The sequence below is a fragment of the Setaria italica genome, chromosome II, assembly GCF_000263155.2.
Source record: "Setaria italica strain Yugu1 chromosome II, Setaria_italica_v2.0, whole genome shotgun sequence".
NCBI classification, from domain to species: domain Eukaryota; kingdom Viridiplantae; phylum Streptophyta; class Magnoliopsida; order Poales; family Poaceae; genus Setaria; species Setaria italica.
Window position 1 is genome coordinate 13,688,708 of NC_028451.1, and position 23,131 is coordinate 13,711,838.

General features: G+C 44.2%; 2 protein-coding genes across 2 annotated transcripts; both read left to right on the plus strand.

Moving 5' to 3' along the window:
• Positions 1–2,424: 2,424 nt before the first annotated feature.
• Positions 2,425–3,731, plus strand: LOC101786510 (two-component response regulator ORR5). The gene is made up of 5 exons (XM_004956050.3): positions 2,425–2,678; positions 2,785–2,831; positions 2,949–3,026; positions 3,126–3,196; positions 3,313–3,731. The coding sequence occupies exons 1-5, from the start codon at positions 2,447–2,449 to the stop codon at positions 3,401–3,403; spliced, it is 519 nt and encodes a 172-aa protein (XP_004956107.1). The 5' UTR covers positions 2,425–2,446; the 3' UTR covers positions 3,404–3,731.
• A 14,591-nt stretch (positions 3,732–18,322) lies between these two features.
• Positions 18,323–21,730, plus strand: LOC101753047. Its single transcript, XM_004956052.4, has 11 exons — positions 18,323–18,415; positions 18,524–18,595; positions 18,682–18,800; positions 18,887–19,141; positions 19,452–19,603; positions 20,000–20,025; positions 20,526–20,606; positions 20,700–20,831; positions 20,915–21,042; positions 21,113–21,406; positions 21,533–21,730. The coding sequence occupies exons 1-11, from the start codon at positions 18,334–18,336 to the stop codon at positions 21,713–21,715; spliced, it is 1,524 nt and encodes a 507-aa protein (XP_004956109.2). The 5' UTR covers positions 18,323–18,333; the 3' UTR covers positions 21,716–21,730.
• The last annotated feature ends 1,401 nt before the right edge of the window (positions 21,731–23,131 follow it).

Below are 23,131 nucleotides of genomic sequence, written 5' to 3' on the forward strand. Positions count from 1 at the left end.
GGCTTAATAGATTCGTCTCGCGAATTAGCACAGGGTTCTGCAATTAGTTTTATAATTAGCTCATGTTTAATCCTCCTAATTAGCATCCGAACATCCGATGTGACACTGTTAAAGTTTAGCACCTCGTATCCAAACAGCCCCTTAACCTGATATAATTATTGATCATTCCGCGGTAACTGTCCGTATAATTTTGATGAAAAAAAGGTCAAAATTCGCCCCTATAGTTCAGTGGTAAAGCGTCAGCCTTATTTACTGAAGTTCTGTAGTTCGATCCTGCTTGTGGCAGATTTTTGTTTATTTTCTGTTTTCATATGCTCCGCAAATAGTTTTTTTTCTTCTATTTTTATATGCGGTGCAAATAGTTTTCAGAGAGTTTCTAAAGAATCTATTCACAATTATGCAATGGTTTATATGCTCTGCAAATGGATTTTTTATTCCATGATGGGTTTAGACAAAAATGGTTCATGGTAATATGTCAAAGGCCACAATCTCAATAGTGTGCACATGGATAGAAATAGAGCAAAGTGATGATGATAGAGAAAAAAAAAGGAATTTTTTATCATGGCATGCCTATGTTTGAATTATGTCCAATTTGTCTATCAATGGTCAAGTATAATGGTGCCAGTAGCAAGTAAATACAATTTGAATCTCTACTGTTACCGTTCGTCTTTAAGAGTTCAAAGCTCATAAAAGTTGACGTAAGTGAAAATCCATACCTGCATAATGATCTAAAACACTATCAGATCAAGATTAAAATCAACGCATATAAGTGCAAATCAGTCCCAACACAAATGTGACAATATATATACAGTATATCAACCATACATCTCGCTGTGGGGGCTACATTGTGCATATCTGGTGAAATTTGCATAAATGTTGGAAATAGTGCAAAAATTCATGAAAGCTAGATTTTGATATGATCTTTTGATAAATTTGCATAATTTTTCTAACATTCGTGCTATTTTTATTTAATATGCACTTTATATGTCAACACATGCTTTGATATATATGCATAGAAGCCCTTGTTGGGGATCTGCACAAGTTACCCCGGTGAGTGTAACGCAAATGCTTCTGGGCATGCTGTTATATGAAGGTTGCCTTTTTCCTTCTTTTAATGGTGGCTGGTGCATACGCTTACAATATGAAGCCTGTAGCAGCGGAGCCCTTAGGCATGGGTGCATAAAATCGAACTGGAGACATTTATTTTTGGATAAAGTACCCTTCATTTGAAAGGCCGCTACATATTATTTGCAGCGACTCACAAAGATCTAATCGCAAGTAAACTACACCAGTAAAAGCCAACAAGTTCATAGAATGCGATCCCAATTCTATATGCTGGCATAATTTTTGGGTAGGATAATGGTCCACTTGACCCTAAGCAGGATCGTGCGTATTTTTTTTACAAATTACAATCTCAACATGGGATCCTACCTTTAGGACTGTGTCTGTGTGATACTACTCTGGAATTTTCATATCGTATCATATCAACTCCATAGGATTTGCCAAATGATCGGACGCCACGGTCCATATCGCGATCTCGACAACCTTTTACCATGCATACTACCGCGACAGCTCAACCCCAACAATGCCAGGCGCCAGGGCCCTCGGCGTTTTATTTCAGCCTGCAAAAACCTCAGACCAATGGATTCAGCGCCGAGCCGAGCAGGAACTGGTGCCGTGGGCCCGGCCCCGGCATGAAGATCCTGCCGGCCCCACCCGCATCGCAAGAACCAGAACCCGGCGTGACGTGGCAGCGTGAGGTAGTACGGTCCGTGCACTGCCGCGTACGGTGCGAAGCTGCCGCGCGCCCACCTGAGGCCGGGGATAGCGATCGATCCCATCGTGGCAGGACATGATGAGATCCCCCACTATCACCGCGCAACCCCAGTCCATTGAATGCATGTGGCCAGCAGGTCCGATCCGGCTGCCCCGCGCCCGCCGGGCAGCCGCACGGCCGCGCGACAGCCTTGCTCGGCGCCGGGGAGGCAGAGCTCGCTGCCGAACGAGCAGGGGGGGGGCGCCGGCCGCGATCCCGCACCCGGATCACGGCGCAGGCCGTGCGCGGGGGCCGGGGGCCGCAGGCACAGGAGGACGCCGCTGCTGGCACGGACACTCACCGATCCACCCCTGACCGCCCCGGCCGCGTGAGATCGCCATCCTGCCGCGATCCTGCCATGATCCGTCCGTGCCGTATACGAGGGGATACGCGCGATCCCGGCACCGTAGCCTCTGAGGAGGAAAGGATACGGCGCGGCGGGGAATCGGATCGGATATAATCATCCGCGCCCGCATCGCGATCTCTGATCCCCGATCCGACGACCGTCCGGTTGCCATATTCGCCTCCGATCCGCCATCCTTCTCTGCCCCGTATAAATAACGCCGCCCTGGTCCGGGGTTTGCCTGTAGCCCTCGTCATCTCGCACAGCCATACTACAAGTCATACTCGATGGAACAGGCCTCGGCGAAGCCGGAAGTGACGATGGGCGGTGGGAGCCGCCGCGACGGCCACGGGGAGGAGAGGAAGGAGAGGAGCGGTGCGGCCAAGGGCGGCGGCAGGGTTGTGCCCGTCGACGACGACGACGCGGAGGAGGTTGTGGAGCCGTGCGTAATCGCCGTGGACGACAGCTCCGTCGACCGCGCCATCGTCACTGCGCTGCTCCGCCGCTCCAAGTACAGAGGTCCGCAGGCGGCGTACTACCGTGTGCCACGTTTTCAGTTTTTTCTTTCCTTTTGCGTTTCGTTTTACAGAACAAAAAAAAAAAATCTGCGGTTCTGTTGATGCAGTCACGGCTGTGGACAGTGGGAAGAGGGCGCTGGAGATACTGGGCTCGGTACGTATTCTGTCAGCACTTGTTTCGTTGACTGACGGACGGACAAAACAGAATGGCTTCAATCTTGTGTCTTTCGCTGAACATTGGTGGCTAAATGTTTTGTTGGCATGTATTTAGGAACCGAACGTGAGCATGATCATCACGGACTACTGGATGCCGGAGATGACTGGCTACGACCTGCTCAAGAAGGTCAAGGTAATCAAGCATTGACTTGGATATACATTTCTTGATATGCGTCGCAAATGGCATCCTCACGCGCATTACGCCTGACATAATATGCATCTTTCTAACCAGGAATCGTCGGAGCTCAAGCAGATCCCGGTGGTGATCATGTCCTCCGAGAACGTGCCAACACGGATCAGCAGGTCTGCTTCTGAACCAACCAATGTGTTTTTCAATCCTTGATGTCCCCTTGTTCATGAAAAATACAAACTAAAGCAAGATAATGACGATCTGAATTCCTGTCCATTATATATTTCAGGTGCTTGGAAGAAGGTGCTGAGGACTTCCTGCTCAAGCCTGTCAGGCCGTCGGACATCTCCCGCATAACCACCCGGATGCTACTGCACTGAGCTCTGCTTGGATCAGTGGCCACCGCAGTCAATCGCATTGTTATTAGTAGTGTTTTGCAGTAATAGAACTCGAGTAAATTTAGAATAGCTATTAGTTTGCACGATGTGTAATGCAGTTGGGGAATGCTCCTGCTCCTTAATTAAATAGCTTTGGGTTATCTTTGGGTGTCATTCTCGGAAACTAGTAGCAGCAATTAGCTGTAGGATTCCAGTAGCGAGTTTCTTCTTTCCCTAAGATTTGAGATGTGTAACCAGTGCATGAATCTTTTTGTTTAAAGTAGGATTACGGTGCCTGATCCTTTTGCCACCACTAGTAAGTTTTGTTTTCTATCTGTGTCCATCCGAGTTTGATGTCTTGATCCGTATCCTGTGATTAACTTCTTTTTAATCTCTGAATGATTTGATGCAATCTTCGTGATGTTATTATATACTAGCCAAATGCCCGTGCGTTGCTACGGTAAAATGTGATTGTATTTTCTAAACCTCGTGTATTTTTATATTTCTACTACTATATTTTATTATAACGGATCTATATATTTGCTAGAAAATCAATATAATTTTGACTTAACATATGTTTTCTACTCGTACTTACTATACTTTTTATACTTTTTATTTAAGCAAGTGATAACCATTCTAATTTTAATCTTAGAGGATTATATAAGCGAACCCGCAACATAGTGGATTACCGTTATTTCAACCCGCCACCTTTTGATGAAAATGTGTAGCCCTGTACAAATAATCGTGTTACAAAAACTACGTCCTTCTTAATAACCTAAGCATTCGATGTTCTATATAATAGTGTTACTTGTCCTTTCAATTTCAAAGCATGATCTTGACCTGCTAAATCAATTGCAACTGAATATATGCCAAGATTCTCATGCAGCTGATGCTTAGTGATCTAGCAATTCATATTGTAAAAAACTATGTTTGGCATATGACCAGATGTTTACACTTCACACTGTCAAAATTGGAAATACCATCACAAATGCATCAGCTGCTTTTGTTATTCCTAGGAGCAAGTAGCTCCGGTCAATTGTGCAGTGTTGTGCAAAAGGCTCTTCCACATCGCCTATGTCCATGACTATTCGATCTGATGCATCGGTTATCCTCTCATACACGACATGGTACTATAAGTTCCGTCTTTTAGGGAAGCAATGAAAGTGTTGTTACCTATCACTTTGCTTAAAATTCTATTTATGTACTCTATAGTTTCTCCGCACGCACATGGGTAAAATAGGCAGTCAAGAAAAAAAATGAGTTCTTCGCTCGTCAGCATGGATGATTAGTAGACAGACATTTTTTTAAAAAAATAGTGCACCGATAAGTATTTTATGAACATAAACTGCATTCAGCCAATTGTACAGGAGCATTTATATATTGGATGAACCGTTAAAAGCCAACATTGACCAGTGACCATAAGCATATCGGGATCCAAAAGCAACAGAAACCTACTTATAGAGCTAACTCCTTGGGGGCTCCTTATCAAAAACTCCTTGGGTGCATGCAGTAGATAACTATGGGTCTTCAGCATCTTAGCTAGGGGACAAGATGGTACAAAAGATGAAACGAAGGTTCAGCAGCGGCTGGTAAGTGGCCGATTTCTTGTCAAAATTACTGAAGCATGAAGTACACCAAGTATCAGACTTTGGATTTGCCTTTTCCTTTTGCGGTGTGAGTGAAACGAGTCTTCTTCGCTTTCTTGTTCTTTCTGCCAGAATCGCCATCTGAGTCGTCATCACTACTATTGTCAGACTTGTCATTTGATTTCTTCCGGAACCCGATCCATATACATATTCCTTGGCCTTCTGTTTGGTCCTTTCTTCTGTAAATTCATCTTCAATCTTTGGTTTCCATATGAAAATGGACCTGCAAGGACCATCTTGTGAGTTGTGGGAGGGAAAAAAAAGATCTAGCACTGGATAGTGATATTGGGCACTAATACATCGATAGGCCTACCTTGAGCTTCCTGTTGCCAGGATGTCATCTTGCGGGTGTAGCTTGTTCACTGGGCTGATTGTTGTTATGTCAGGATCCATCACCTCTGAAGTGTATGTCAGTGAGGAATTGCTAGGCTACAGTAGCATCTTAAACCTCTTGGTCCAGGTGTTGCAATACCAAGACAGGTTCTTTTGGCACTTTCAGAATGATTTGGTTCTGATCCCAGCCAGCTCTTTCCATTTGCTCGAGGAAGTCAGTAAATCCATGCTCCAATGCTAGAATGCTATCCTCTAGCCAAGAGAAAATCTCATCCTGGTTTTTTCCCATTTTTTTGAAGCCAATGTGCCTGCCAGAGGCTTCTCAGGACAGACATGCTGTTTGCCGCCTCCTGAAAATAAGTGAAGCAGATACATGATATGCATTTGTTGATCTGATGGACAGCTATTTATATGGCATTTTCAGCAGTAAATCACTTGAATGCAACAAGAAATGTTGGCTCTCTTGATCCAAACTGCTCAACAAAGAGAACATACTTCTCATTCTTGTACAACTTCAATGGTCTATTCACCTGGCAGCCAAAAGCTCCGCCTCGAAATCCAATGCCCGCACCTCAGCTCCCCACAAGCGCGTCAGATCTCCACCCAAATTTCCTCGAACCGATTGATCGCCGCAGCATCGACCATGAAATCCTACCTGTATTGCCCCACCGACCCAAGACGCGAGCCACCCGCCGGCCCACGCGCACGGAACCTCAGGACCGCGGGAGGGGAGGAGGGGCAGACCTGCGCAGCGCTGGTGGATGGGCGTGACTGGCCTGCGGACGCTGAGGCCAACGCGGAAGAGGCCACCGCCGCCCGGCCGACCTCGCTGCCGAGGCCACGCGGGGCGCCCCGCTCCGGCCGCCGCTCGTGTTTCCAAGGAAGGAGAAGCTTTTTCCCTTTAACCCCCTCTCTTCCCTCCCTTTTCCACCCGAGGCCTTTCTCTCTTCAGAATTTGGACTGCGGGTTGATTTCATGAAACGTCAGAGCTTTTTTTTGCAAAATTAGGGTGACGTACGAAAATCCTGGCAGAGACGTTGCTTGCTTTAATAATAGGTATTGATAGATATGTTACGCCCATACTCTTGGGGATACCTTTAGGTTGCCAGGAGACCAGCTGACGCGTCAGATAGTACTTCTCGTCGAGAATCTGCTAGCGAACTTGATAGCTCAAGTCATCATCAAGCCTACCGTCGCGTTCAAAGAAGGCGTGACGTTTGTATTTAGCTCCTGGGTTTGCGTCGCAGACGACGCCGGAAATTTCCACTGCCACATTGCGCCAGTCCAGAGAAGAAGCTCCCGATTCACTCGATGGAGAAGTTTTAGATGTGACATTACATATTTTAATAAGAATTAATTATTGTCGCAAGCATACGACTCATAATGAAATAAAGAAATAGGAGCTGTTCAATTTTTCCAAAGAACAGAAAGAGTAAGAACTTATTATTAAATATATAGAACATAGATGGAACACAAAATACAAATCAGCTCATCTGATTTTAGGTAGATATTATTTCATATAGTTTTTTGAGAGTAGGGTACAGAGCGAGAGAGTGCCACTAGTTTACAATGTTGCGAAAGTACTTACTCCATAATAGGATAGAGTTTATAGATGTCCATGCAGCCCGCAGCCCGTTAGCCCGGCACGGAGTCCGTTTTTTTGGCCCGAATGTAGCCCGGCCTGGCACGAAGTTTTTCGGACCCATGCTGGCCCGGCTCGGTAACTCGTGCCGGGCGTGGGCCACCATCCTGGCACGACGGGTGGCCCAGCCCAGCACGAGTTTTAGAGGTCAGCCCGAGCCAGCCCGTTAACTCCTTCAAAGGCTTTATCTCCAACTCCAACCAGTCAGCTCCTCTCCGTTCCAGCCTTATCCAATCCTCTCCGTTCGTCTCCTCACCTCCCCAGGCTCCCATTGACCCCTCCGGCCTCCGGCGACCACCTCCCCTCCGGCCTCCGACGACCATCTCCCCCGCCTCCCCTCCAAGCTCCAGGATATGCCTCCCCAGCTCCCCTACAGCCTTCCTCTGGGCTCCGGCGATGTGCCATGGCGAGGGGGTGAGCGGGCGGCGCCGGCGCACAGGGACGGGGCCACCGCTCCAGTCTCCACCTCTCCTCCCCTACGCCGCCGCCACCACTCCGCCTGACCTACCCTTCGCCGCCGGCTCCGCTTCCCTCCGGCCAAAAGGTGAGCTACCTCCCTCTGCCCCTCCCGGTGGCTGGCGCGGCGGCACCCTTGCTTATGCGGCTGCGACGACGAGCAAGCAAGCAGTGGCGACGGTGGCGGCGCGCAGGAGCAAGCAAGAGGCAGCGTGCAGGGGGCAGCTCGTTGAGCAGGAGGCGACGACGGTCACAGTGGTGCACAGTCAGCAAGCTGTGAGGGCCCACCGTGCCTCGGGGGGGGGGCGGGGGCGAAGGCAGCCATGCTTTACAGGCCAGCCCGGCACGAAAAAGGCACTGTGGGCCCATGCTTGGGCCGTCGGTGCAGCCCGTGGGCTGGCACGGCATGGCACGAAAACTAACGGGCCTTGCTGGGCCCGTGCCGGATCGGGCCGGGTGGCCCGGATGGACAACTTTGATAGAGTTAGCTGCCTCAACTCACGCAGCCGATGCTTCCATAATGCCAAATCAGCAGCCACAACAAGGAAGATGTGGTTCTCATAGGCACGATAGAGTTGTTAAAAGACTAGTCATCTCGGCCCTTCCAGTTGTGTTCCACAGCAAGGTGGGGATGATTGGCGAGCAGACGCGGCGGTCCTCCACTTGTAAAAGGCCATGTAACCCCAGTGGACGCGCAACAAGTCAAGGTACGGCACAACACAGGGCCACCCATTGGTCCAGAGGCACCTGACGCGCGGGCATCGTAGCAGAAGATGGTCTTGGTCTTCATGCACACATCATAGTATGCACATCGAAGCAAGATGGATTTTAGTTAGCCTGGATATGGATTACGAGTACCAAAAGGCATAGTCAAAGGAAAGGACAGGGAACATGTGGCTGTGGTGTCGCTTTTGCCCAAGGGAGGAAAGAGGCATCACTACACGGGCTGCCGAGCGCCGAGCATGGCGTTGAAGAAAGTCGCGACCAGGAACTTAATGACCGAATTGGTGGCTGACTTTTTCGGTGCGGCTATTTCAGTTTTCGTCAGGGTAATTCGGTTCGGTTTTCGATCATCGGTTAATTATGCTCACCCCATCGGTTTCTGTCAGGTTAGATGAATGGAACAACTTCTTTGATGGGCTGAATACTTGCTTTGGGCTTGCAGACTGAATTGGCACAGCCTGTTTTGTTGGGTCGGCCATTTAATTCGGCCGAAACTGAGATAAATTATATTGGTACGAAGGCAAATAGTATGTAGGTTCTTATAATTTTTAAGAAGAATGAGGTCATACCGGTAAAGCTTTTGAAATGTAGATCTAATTATGATGAGTACAAAGGGCTCATTAGCAGTACATACACCAAATACATTTGCCAACTAGGTGGGCCATACTAGATGGCCAGGCCCATCAGATGATTACTTGATTTACTCATATAGTAAACGATTACCGAACATGAGATCTTCTATGCTTATATGCTAGGAATTTGTTTCAACGACGTCGTACTTAAACCATTAGAGTTTTCGTGTAACCTGGAAATTTTGGATCTTGTGTGACGCATGCACAGAGGTGTTGTACTGTTGCGTAAAATGTAGCCTTGGCATAACCATTCGAATGGATTCTGCATCGTACATAAACCATCAGTGTTTTCATGTAAACCAAGAATTTTGGATTGTCTGTGCCGCATGCACAGAGGTGTTGCTTGGCGTAACCATTCGAATTGATTCTTTATGAAGATAACATGGAATGTAACTACGAGACCTGACGACGTAACCCGTGCGAATGAGAGTAAAAACAACAGCCTCCGGCGGTGGCACCCCACCACCAACCTATCGGACATTGACCGATCGACGGTGGAGTTTCCTTGGCCCAACAATTTTAGCAGAGTCCCGCCGATTCTTGGATGACATCCGGGATCAATTATCCTGGATTGGCCGTGATTAGTACAAAGTTCCGCCGGTGACCATGCAGATGCACTCATTGGTGACATCAATGAAGGATAGGGGATACTAAGAGACCGCGGCTGTACAATGATGTTGCTACCCTCGTTGGTTTCTCCATTCCTTTACGCGACACTGAAAAGATGGTGCCACGTGTCACAACAGGATACGCTTAGCCAACCTTTACGGGACTTTATGCCAACTGCACTGAAGAAAGCCTCCACTTCTATGGACTAGCTTGCCAAATCCATTGTAGTCGATTATTAAAAGAAATTTAGATTTTTGCCACCGCAAACGACGGGCTTCGCAAAATCACCAATGCACACATAGGTTTCGCATAACCACCACTTAAAATATCGACGCTTTGTTTTGTTTGCCATTTTCTCCCATTTATTGATTTTGCATTTTTCAAGGCAGTGAATGGACTAGATTGCCCCTAAGCCCTTTGACTTATCTGGCTGGACTACCAGATTGCATATGCTGCTTTGGAATGTTTGAACTACCATGGAGGCTCAGGTATAGTGAAGGAACCTAAGAGAGTGCCCCTTATGACTGGATTTCAATGGGTACAGAAAAATCTTGAGAATAGTAATGATTGCTATGATATGTTTATGTTCCACCGACTGCATGATTCTTTTGTCAATGAGTATGGCTTGCAAGCAAGTAGAGGAATTTGTACCATGGATGCATTAGGAATATTTTTATGGGCATGTGGTGCACCACGATCTTTTATGCAAGTCAAAAATAAGTTTGGACACTCACTAGAGACTATCAGTAGGAAGTTTGGAGAGGTACTGGATAGTATCAATAGCATGGCTGGTGGCATTATAAAACCAAAAGATCCTCACTTTACAACAACTCATTCTAGGATTTGGGATAACTCAAGGTTTTAGCTCCATTTTAAGGATTGTATTAGTGCAATTGATGGAACACACATACCTGTTATGATCCCATTGAGTGAACAACCATAATACTTTGGTCGATATGGTTATGCATCACAAAATGTAAGGCGGTGTGCGAATTTGATATAAGATTCATATTTTTTGTCACCTATTGGCCTGGTTCAGTTCATGACACTCATGTATTGCTAGATACTTTGGAAACATACAATCAATAATTTCCACACCTCCCAGAAGGGAAGTATTATCTTGTTGATTCGAGATATCCTAAGAAAGATGGGTATCTAGCCCCTTACAAGGGTCTAAGGTACCATGTATCTGAATGGCAACATGGGAGACAACTAGTGGACTTCAAAGAGGTGTTTAACCATGCACATTCGTCCCTTCGAAATGTGATCGAGCGTTGTTTTGGTGTTCTAAAGATGAAGTGGCGCATTCTTTTGAGCTTGCTTGCCTATCCCATCAACAAGCAAGCTAAAATCATATCTGCAGTTATGGCTCTTCACAATTTCATAAGGGATAGTGCTATACATGATGCTGATTTTGAAAACTATGTTCATGATAATGATAGTCAAGATGGCGCAAGTATTGCTCATGATGGGAGTGCTTCAGCAGATGACACTGATATGGGTGCTTTGCAGGATTCCATTGCTCCGGCTTTAGTAGCACGATTGCTCATATAGTTGCTTTTGTTATTTTGGACGTACGAGGAGAGATTGTAATAGGCTCTAGTAATGACAATTGATGCCTTAATTAAAAATTAATGAACCTATAATGTCAAAAATTAATGCTTTTAGCAATTAAACAAGGTATTATCACCCTCAGTGGCATACATGCCATTACACACTTAGCACAAATAATCTCCTAACAGAAAATCAGGTTGCCAAATACTCTGCTTTTCTACCAGTAGATTATGTGGATAGCAGCTTTTGAGGGTAGCTAGATTTCCAAAGAATTGTTATTCAGAAAAGCTGAAACAAATAGGCCCCGAATCAATCGGATAAAATCGATGTGGTATCTGTCGCCACTAGCGGGTAGTTCGCCGGCGCCCGCCCACCTATCGCTGACCGCCGTCCACTCGCCTGTCCGTCTTCCTATGCACCGGCTGACGGCCACCGTCCGCCTACTGGCCGCTTGCTCGCTGGCCGCCGCTGCTGTTGTAGGCAAGGATAGTGCAGGCTTCTTGGACCTTTATTTTAAGCTCTTTTACGTTGCACAACGGTAGTATAGAGTATAATTTATTTTTTTATGGGTAGAATTGGAATTAGCACGTCATAGGAATTTTTTTTGGCGACTCTGTTCTCCCCGCACCGCCGCCATCTCCCCACGCGTCGCCAATTTTTTCGCGAATCTGTTTCCCCGCGCGCCGCCAGTCCACGCGCAGTCCCCCGCCCGCACGCCGCCCCTTCACCGCCGGCACGCCGCCCAGTCGGTCGCGTCCCCACGTGCCGCCAGTCCACCCGCCGCCATGTCCCCACGCGCCACCAGTCCCCCGCCCGCACGCCGCGCCTCCAGACGGCCAGCTGCAAGAAGCTCACACCAAGAACCCTTCTCCTGATCTCCTCCCCATCCTCCTCGTCGCACCGTCGCCATTGTTGCTTCCTCGCTGCAACGCGGCGTCGATCACGAAGATGCTTCTGCTGAGGGCGCCGACGCGAACGGCGTACGCGAAGGTGGACGCGGAGGCGGCGCGGCAGCTCAGGGCGCAGTACCTGATCCAGAAGGTGCTGGAGGAGAAGAGCCCGGCGGCGCGGTCCCGGCCGCCGGCGCTGGTGCGGGTGAAGGCGAGGATCGGCGTGCGGCTGAAGAAGCTCAGGCTCGCCATCCGGAGCGTCAGGGTGCGGGCGTGCCGGACCCTGCAGAGGCACCTCAGGAACCTGAGGAAGCTCATCGCGCTCGGAGGTCAGCAGGGATCAGGGGGAGGCTTCTTGATGATGCCTCGCTTTCTGAAAGAAAGAAAGTCCCATGTTTTTTTTCGTTTTTTTTTCGTGTTCTTGTGTGGATCAAAGCAATGGCTGATAACATCTGAGCTTTTGCTGAGAGGTTTGGGATCACAATCTGTATCTGTTTAATTAGGTGGTGGAAGGGATCATATACATACAAAAAAATGTGTAATAGTAGTAGGAATCAAGCAATGCCACTGTTCAAGTTTTGCATTTTTATGCCTTGCGGTGTTCTGGAATCCTGCTCTGCCAGTTCAGCAGAAGTCAGCGATTTGTTATTTCTCCACCTTTATAATATAGTTTTTGCTAGTTTCTGGTACATTGTATCATGGTCTGATCAATCTTTTTCAATAATCCAGCAATCTCTGTATCCAAGCATCCTCCTTTTCTGGATCTGCTTTTTTTTTTTGTGTGTTTTTGTGTGTAAGTGAACTCTGCAGTATGGTTTGCTATCCACGCTGATCTGGAGCAGGATTGACATGATCGATAAAAAAAAGCTCTCACCTTACCTACTCTTCTTCTATGCAACTCCAAATCTTCAGTTATTTACTTGGCTGGTCTGGGGTGGCCAGCGGCAGCGGCAGCAGGAGTACTAGCGATCAGATAGTTCTCTAGAGCACGATAGTCACTTAGGTTGAATCATTTTCTGTATAGTTGCCGAGTGAGTCGTTGAACAGTGTGCGTACGCCCTGGATGACTCGCGTTGTAAATCAAATGATCTAATTTTTTCTTAATACAAAGATAAGCAGCTCTACTGCGTGTTCTCGAAAAAAAATTATTTACTTGCGGATAAATTCACTTCTGCAATAAATAAATTTGTGCTATGCTCATGCATTGTGTTTTTTTTCCTTCATCTTCTGGAAGTTGGTTCAACAACAGAAGCGGCAAAGTCACGCTTGTTTTAACAAATACCCACTACCCAGTGGATTGGAGCATGTGTCCTGTTGAGAGCAAAAGAAAGAGTGTGATCGGTTGTTTATGGTAGAGAAGAAAGTATATTCCTTGTCTAACTCATCCTGCCTTTGACTTCCAGTTTTCCGTATTACTGATGACAGCAATTGTACACAATCGAAGTATAAGACATTAAGACTACAATCGTATGCGGCTAGGATGACTCCAGTAGTGTCCAGCAGAACAAATGGTGGTTATTGCACTCAAATCAAAAGTCTGAACGAACAATATACACAGATGTATTTCATCCAGACAGACTTCTATTTGCGTCATTGCGTGGCTTTAAAAACAAGAGCTTCTAGTTCTTGACCCAGTTCTGTCTCTGACCCTTGTCGAAGGCTGAGATAGCAAGATGCTCTGCAGCGTGGGTCATAAAAGATGCCAGCACAACACCACCAGCAACCATTAGTCCTAACCTGCCAAAGCAAAAAAGAAAACGTTCATGAACTCAAATCACTTATTGGCAAGAAAGATCAAACAGCTTTCAATACATGATCCTCAGACTTAACCCAGAACACTTTTGACATAATCAGAAGCTTTGTGTGCATGATATATTGTACTTATGTTATATGATCTGCATAAGCTAGTAACAGTATTTGACATAAGCTAGTAACCCCTTACGAGTTACGAATGGAAGAGGCACACTGACCTTCTAATAATCAACTAGTCAATTTGTAAAGCTTACACTATCAGTTATGTTCCCAGGTACAGCCCAGGGCCACAGCCCCCGCACCAGCACCCTACCATCACCTCAATGCAGCCCCCAATCCCAAGTTCTGAAACCCTTCTCTTCCATAGCCCATGATAACACTAGAACATGGGACAAATCTCTATATGCTCAAGACAAATTTCCACACAACTTTCCTTTATATTATTAAAGAGGGGTATAGAAAGAAGCCAATCACGTGTCTTTGTGAATAATGCAGTTATACCCAAGATAGTTGATAGCAATACAGCAACAGTAGCTATAGCCGCCATTCCTATCCAGTAAAATGTTGCATCCATATCACAGTCGGACATATTCCGTTGATGGGGAAAAAATTGTTTAAAACAAAGGATAACGAAACTATGCAAGAGGTTGCATAGTTCAACATACCTGAACCCATATGATTCTCTGAAGAATTAGAATTGCTAAATCCCACATGATTTGCGACCCGTCAAGCAAGATCTTTGATTGATGCTCAGCATCTGAACAGAAGACAGGAAAAGACAAATAGTCGGTAACACATCATACAACCATTGGACTAAACTTCCAGGTTCAAGTTAGAATCTTTGTATGTGCTTTTACTACCTTCAATCAGTTCGATTTCAATTAGAACTCACTGCTACATAGTTTGCTAGCTAGAGAGCACATAATACATTTATCTTGCCCATATTCTAGTAGAGATGAAAGAAAGGTGTGCAAATTTAAACAGGAAATGAAAACAAAACCTAAAGATTTGTATCAGTGATAGTAGCATGGAATCAAATCAACACATAGGACAGGGTTTTTAGTCTACAAATCATAGACCACAGATGCCAAGCATGGATTACCTCCCCATCCAAGCTACCATCCCGTGTTTACTTCATTATCTATGATGATCGAGTATTCCAAACCAATCAAGTTTTTTTCATTTCTATGTGGAGATCACTAGTTTAGATGTTAATAGGAACTCATTGGCAATATCATATTCGTCAAGGGTAGTTTAACTTTTGTTTTCCCTGAATAACAACGTATTTCGATGTCCCATAACCAGTTGTCTTCAACCATACCACAGAGTTTATTTAATCTTTACAACCTTATCAAACTTGATATCTCAAACAATCACTTGATCGGTACTCTCAAAGTTGATATAGGAAGCTCGAACACAATAAACAAGATAGATCTCTCTACCAACCAGCTACTCGTGACCTTCCAGATTCATTCAGACAACTACAAATGCTGACCTACCTCAATTTATCACACAACTCGTTTCAAGATTCGATTCCAAATTCTTATGGCAAGTTAGCCAGCATGGAAACATTGGATCTCTCCTACAATAACCTCTCTGGCAACATCCCAATCTACCTGGCCAATTTTACATACCTCACGAATTTGAATCCGTGGTGGAACAGCCGGTCGCCGACGGCGAACCCGACGAAGGACGTGTCACGGGTGGCGCACACAGTGCGCGCCGGTGGCCTCCTCGGGCCGGGCCGCGCGCTTCGCCGCGGCGCCGCCCGACCTCCGGGCGCTGAAGCCAGCGCCGCCGTGGAGCAGCAGCGCGGCACGCATCTCCTAAGCCGCGGAGTCGCCGCTGCCCGCCTCGTAGTCATTGCCGACCGCCGGAGCCTCCGCCGCCCGCCGCCACCCCATTGCAACCCTAGAGGAGCCCCAGTCGCAACCTGGACCGATTGGAACTGAGGAGCCCAGCCACCGATTGGAAATGAGGAGGAATAAAAGGAAATAAGATTATAATTAAGAAAGATTTGATTTGATCTATTTCAACAATACTATTTTACATCTTTCCAATAATACCCCTATACTACCTATACTACTCATGCATAGTACCTATACTACAACTTAAGGTTTTAGTAGTATACAATTAATCTATTAATCTCAACCGTCGGATCCTTGCATACGAGTCCTTTTTGAACAGTAGTATAGGGTAGTATTATGCACCGTAAAAGACCTCTTATTTTCTCTTTAGCTACATTGTACTGGACCCGGGCTGCAGCCCCCAGCCTAGGTCCTACATCCGCCACTGGCCGTAACGTATCTACATTGATGTATTAGCTTTGCAAAGGAAATTGAAGATCTGCATGTGCTCGTGGAGGCGCTGAAGACCTGCTGCTGTACGGTTGTCTTTTTCAGGATTGAATGTAGTTTGCAGGAATTATGCAGGAGCAGGAGCAAAGTGATTATTATCGAAGTTGTAGTTTTCAGGATTGGATAAATGCAGTTGATTCCTGCTGAGTGCTTGTAAGTTAATAGAATTGCACATGCCAATGGATGCTTCTTGGCTGTGATCGGGCAAGCCATCCTGGCGGTGATCGCGGGAAGCGTCTTGGTGGTGATCAGGGGAGCCGTCCTGGCCGGCGGCGCGCGTTCTCTAATGGAGAACCGCTCAATTGGAGCGATCCAAACCGAAACCAATCAGGTACGTACCTACACATGAAAAGGGCACTTTTTTCATGTCTTATGCTCGTAAATGATAAAAAGAAATTAAAAATCAATGAGAGTGAGAAAATGGCAAGCAAAACAAGGTGCCAAACGTTTTAAGGGGTGATTCTGCGAAATTCATGTTTGCAGTGGTAATTTTGCTAAACCTGTTCTCCGATTATCAATCCATTACCCCCTCCCTGCCCGGTATCGCATCAGGATACCGCCCTCCTCTTTCCCGTCGCTCAACCTCGTCTCCAGCGCGGAGTGCGCCGCCGCTCGCCGTGCCTCTATCTCCAGCGCGGAGTGCGCCGCCGCTCGCCGTGCCTATATCTCCACGCGAGCACTTCAGCGGTGGCGTCCGCTGCATCACATATCGTCGCCGGTACGGAGTCATGGATCTCTCTCCCATCATTCTCTCGAACCCTCTTCTCCTGTCTAATTATATTATAAACCTGGGAGGTGAGAAATAAAAGTGAGGAAAACCTCAACTGTCACACAACATACGCATGTACTTATATTATAAACCGTTCGTGGGTCCTAGGGTTTCAGTTTTGCTCAGCACAAAACTTTGCTTAAGCGATCTGATTTCCAATTTAGCAAATATGTACAGCTAAATTTGAATTTCTTTCAGAGATCACAATAGAGCTTGGGCATGTGTCTGTACATGCTCTATTCAGAGACTTGAACAGCTAGATGTAAAATCGAGTTGTTAGATCAGTATCTATTGCATTAATTTAATCTTCACAACCTCACAGGATTAGTATAAATTACTTTAGAACCTTACCTGACCACACCACTAGTAGCATTGAGTTGGTTTTGGCAACCACTAGGATCTGGGCACTACACTTGCAATAGTCTCAGGTCAACTGAGGCAGCAATTGGATCTGTTTACTTGCATTTCCGTTACAAAGCATAATTTACTTGGATCCATTGTACAGCATTATGCACTTTTCTCATGACTCAACATACATAATTTCTCTACTGGTCTCAAAGTGCTTCCAATATAATCGTGTACTAGTATATCTAATCCTGTAACTTTTATTGCTTTTAATTTCAAAGGTTAAATATGCCAAATCTGTTTGTTTACATTTTTCCTGCCATGATTCACAAGAATTGCAAGCTAACTTTGCAGTAATACCATATCAACATATCCTAGTATAACTAGCTCTCTGTTTGCAGTTTTAGGCTGTTGTTCTTGAGCACAAATATTATGTTGATTATTGATAATTTAATTAGCTCGTACCTTAGCTCTGATTGGCCTGGCTGAACATGTTTGCTGAATCAACATACCATTCTTTATAGGAAAATATGACAAGCTCATATCTTAACTCGTCTTTTCGTTCGGAACTGAAAATTTTTCAGGTTTCTCTTGAACTCTTTGAAATATTTCGCCTTTTATAGTCGTTGATCTGCGTGCTGTGGTTGGATTGTGGGTTTATTATTTCTTCAGGACGCCGCCAACGCCAAATTTGGAAAATCGACATTAGCTTAGGACTTATTTCTTGAATTGTCAGTTCATCAGATTGCTTCTCTTGCTGTTTGAATCTGTTAAAAAAATGAGGCCTTCTTAGTTCGAGTATGATGGCTTCATTGACCTTGTATTTGGCTTTTCAAGGTTGATTAGCTTATTAGGGCTGGTTGGTACCTATATCGCATCTTACTGAGTAGCTTCCCATCGATTTCACTTACCTGGTAGGCGGCCTAGTTATCACTTTGCTTATACTTCTCAGTGTTGGGTTGAACATGGTTGTGAACTGCATTTTTCTACTGGTCGATATTATTTGAGAAGTGAGAAACTAACAACCAGTGAATTAATACCTTTTGTTTGCTTTATTGAAGTTGATTTTGAGGCTTACAGTAAACATTTGTTGGATAGAGAACCAGCAGCATTGGCTATAATTTTAAAGTGGCCCTTTCATTATCTGTTCAGCCATGGATTTGCATCGATGCTTTGCTTGTTGTAACCTAGAGTTGACCTTTAGTTCTTTAGCAGTGCTGGAAAGATGTCAGCAAGTAAGGGGAAGAGAGGTGTTTTCTCAAAAAAGAAAAAAAGAACTTGCAGTGATGGAGAGTCATCGATCTCAGGTCTGCTGGCTCTTCCTTTTTCACTACATTTTTTTTGCAGCTCTATTTGATCACTCACATCTCTGTTGTACCGTGTTTCTTTGACTGACTTACTTGGGGACAATCAAGATATTTGGAGTCAGCTGCATGAAGACGTTGCATCAAATCTTCGTAGAAGTGTTGTCTCACTTGTTTTGAATGGTGATTATGCTGCTGTATCCTTACTTTTCGAAATATATGTTTAAACATTGTTAGTTATGAATGATGTAAATTAAGATCTTCTGTAGCACGCGGATTTCGGTTTCCATTCTCTGGTATTGCCATAGAATGCCAGAACAATGTCACAAAGTTTGTGACAACTGGAAAGTTGGTTAGTGTTCTTCAGACGTGCGACTATGAAGAAGAGGTTGGTGCTGCTAATCATTAATTTTTGATTGTGTACTTAAGATAACTATGGTCATTCCTTAATATTTCCTATGCTTTATGTTATAGATCGAAGTGCACTATGAAGGAAATGTTGCCACAGGCTATCTGGACGAATATGATTCTGACTGTCAACTTGCTGTTGTCAAAGTCTTGTCCCCCCTTAATGTTTATTGCATACATCTTAATCCTGGGATGGAATCTGTGCCCTGTAAGCAGCTAATAGCTGTAGGGCGTGTCTTTGACGAATTCATAGCAACAAGTGGGGAAATATCACGTGGATCTAAAGATAGAGAATTTCTTATATTCTCTCGTTCCCCTGAGGTACAGTTGCATTCATATGGGTTAATCTTTGGTTAGAAATGCTACATCTCATATTCTATAGAAAATGGTGTTCCTCTTGGTTTACTTCTATTTAACACCATTGACTATAGTTTGGCTTCTAAGTTCTTTTAAACTGTACAATAAAGTTGAATGGGTTCTGTATTGGTTAGATTTGCAATGGAACATACTTTAAAGATATTATACATTTCTAAGCATTTACAAGTAATTGGGGATAAAGTGGGGAGTAACTCTTGTTTCAGATCATTTTATTTTGTTCCAGTGAAATCCATGTTACTCTTTCTTTTTCTAGAATTCGTTAGGGGCGGCATTTTTTGATATAGATGGAAATTTTGTTGGCATGAACCACTGCTATTTCTTGCCAAGGAGAATATTTCTCGAACGGTCAACATCAAGGGGGGTATTTCGCTATGTTGGCATGAATGGTTGGTATGAGACTAAAAGGTAAGCTGTTTTGTTAGCTTTATTCCTTTTTGTAGTTTCTTTGTGCATTTGTTGCAGTTCCTAATGTTGATCCCTAATAACAACAAAATTCTTTGGTACCTCTACCTAAAGATAACTGCCAATGGACCAGTTGTGCTATTGGTATCTGTCACAGTTTGCATTTTTTTTAGAGTAGCTATATTCCTGTCATCCTGTGTCAGTATTGAAGCTTATGTCTTATTCAAAATATGTGAGTTTTTTTGTTCAGACTATACACTAAAAGTTTTTGAAGTGTCCATCGTAACTCATCTCTATTATCTTTTCCTTTCCTACAACTCTGCCACCATGGTGGCATTGTATTGTGCTTGGTTGATACTTAGTGTTGGTGCTAGTGCTCATGTTGATGTTCTTCTGCAGGGGGGAACTTTACTTCCATCCTAAAGGTGAGCATGACCGATCAAATGTCTTTATTGTGCAATCCATCACCATTAGTAGTGCAAAGTAGCTTATGTACTTCCATGATAACCATTAACTAGTTTAACCTTTTCTTTATTAAGTTGTGATTTTCTGTTAGCGTACGCTAATCAGTCAACATTTTTACCGTGCTAGCATGGTGCCCTTGCAATGTGATGTATCTCAATTGATATTCCACGGATTCTAATTTTGAAAAGTAACATTACGCTGCCTTAAAATTTTTATCATCAATTGGCTCGTACGTATACACATGCATAATTGCATATAGGGCAATAGGATGCTATTAAATATTGCATTCACATGTCTACATAAATCCATTTACAGAAGATCTAGATTGTGCATACAGCACACCATGACCATCATTGATTCCTTGAGATGAGATGAGGTGCTTATGGGTATATTTGATTGTTGCAAATTTTACTTAGACTTAGTATGTGCTACTTCTAATCACTTGACCATGTTGTACCAGCATATGATGTTGTTGACAAGGAACAATTTCAGGATCTGAATTCTTTGGGTTATCCTATTCCATCAAGGACTATGGTCAATCGTGAGTGGCTTGTACATTTTCTTAGTTATCCTGCATTGAGCCTTTGTACAGCCCTGTTGTACCACTAGTATTATACCATGCATCATTTTTCAGGTGGCATGATTTTGGTTAATACTTGTGAAGATCCTTTTGGTGATTTATATCCTAAAGGTGTTTGGGGTGAATTCAGGAAAAGAGTTTCTTCTGAGATATCTCGAAATGTTGTGGCACTTGCTTCTTTCAAAGGTGATTTTGCAGTAATGTGCTATTTACTATTTCATATTTGTGTTTGGTCATCATTTGCTGATGATCAGAATCGTGGTGTCCAGGAGAAACAAGGTTTTTTGCATGCACTGGAGTTTTTATTGACTATGATGATGAGTATCCGAAAATTCTTACTTCAGCAAGCTTGATTAGAGATCGTAATGATCCAAATAAGATCGTTGAGGACCTGAGGGTTAGTGCTCCTGACTATATTGTGATCCTTGTTTCTAGATACAACCTAAGTTTCATTGTATTGTTTGCAGATTGATGTGTTGCTCCCAAGCAAAAAGTGCAGAGTAATAGGGACATTGAAACATTATAGTTTACATTACAATGTTGCTGTAGTCAATGTTGATAATCACCGTGCTCTTTGTCCTATGAATCTTGAGAAGCGTCCTGTGAATCTTCATGATTCTCTGGTAAATAATTCTACGGTAGTAGCTATTGGGCGGATCTTCCAATCAGGCACGTTAATGGCTGCAAGTGGGAAACTAACTCTGGGGTCAAGCTCGCTTGATTGCAAAGTTCTTTGTTACTCCACATGTAAAATCAGTAAGGTAGTGTTGATCTTATTTTTCCCACTTTAAACATGTTGGGAAGTAAATATAAGTTTAACTAACCTATCACATCATGTACTGAGATTCTTTGCATTACAATTGACAACCCCTTTGTAACCTGGTTAGGTGGGGATTGGAGGGCCCCTTGTTGATGTTGATGGTAATTTTATTGGCATGAACTTTCATGGAATGTGCTACAATTGTGAGAAAATAGGAACCCCGTACATGGATTATGAAGATCTCTGTAGAATCCTGGAATGTTTGAAGACAAAAAAGTATGTATATATTTGTTTTTTTAAGTATGTCTAGATTTCTTTTTTTATTTTGGTTATTGTGCCTGTTTGAACAAGTATTCAGTTTATTTTGCACTTAGCTGTAAGCTTTGGTTAACATTTGAATAAACTACTTGAAGGATGTTCTATCAAGCATAATTGTTTTATTAAATCTATTTTTCTGTGTATTTCACAGAACTACGGAGTTTAGTTTCGGGGACACTGTCCGTAGAGATGAGGAACCAATAAATGAGTAAGCTGATACATCTCATTGCTATTGAAGTTGCATTATAAAGTTGCTGATCATAGTACGTTTGGTTGTAAATTACTGAATAACAGGTGGCCAGTGCCTGATCCATATTGGTTTGATCCAAGTGATGTGGAGGAGGATGATATGAATGACAAACAAGAAGTCGTAGCTGATGGCTGCCCAGTAAGATATGGGATCTAAATGCGTGCTCAAGTAGTCTTTGCTCTACTTCACTGGAGCTTGTTCGAGTTGGCATGTCTTAAGTACTTGTATTAGTTTGAGCTTGTATGCTATGTAAGATATAAATGGTTTATTGTCTTTTTTTGATGTACCTACATTTAATGTGTGGTTTTTAAGCTTGAGCTAATACTAATCTCTCCATCTGGACCTGTTTACATGCATCTTTATTTTATGTCTCGGAGTCAATCCGAGTGTCGCTCAATTTAGAAATCAGGCACACAATTGGAATCCGTTGGCATTTTCTACCTCTTCCTGTCTGCTCAAATGAGGTCTGCTGTGACCGTGTGTAGGGACGTTTCCAACAAATCAAATTTTATCCCGACTGTTAACTTGCGCTGGAGTAAACAAATTCTGCTGTGCGCCTGCTGTTGCAGCCCAACACCTCTATTCCGTGGGGTTTGGAAGGAAAGTTGTTTCGTTGATCATCGTTTCAGATGTTATCTCTTACCTGCTTTGTTGAGCTGCTTTGTATGAGATGTTGGATGGGTTCATGTGTACTCACTCCGTCCCATATTATTCGTCGTCGTAGTTTCCGTCACTTTTGTTAAAATACTACTCGTCCAAAATCCTACAGGTCAATTATTTTTATCATTTCCCTAAAATACCGTCGCACAGTCTTCACCCTTGCATTCTTCCTCCAAATTATCATTAACCTGTCGGACCTGTAGCCGCCCCAAACACCTGCTCCGTGCTGCCTCTCGCCCTCTCCCGGTTCACGATGCAATTGCTTAGCCAATGTCCCCAACATGGGTAAGCGGAATCAACCTTAGGTTCTCTCGCAGGTGCGCGGTGGAAGCGGCTGCAAGGCAAGATTCAATTCTACTCTTTGTATATATAGGGGAGTACTCGCTGCATCCTGTAATACAAGACATTCAAGAGTTTAAAATTTATCCTCAAATACAAGGCATTATAAGTACATTTGGATGATTGCTTATTTAATTATACCCAGAATTGAATTAAGGA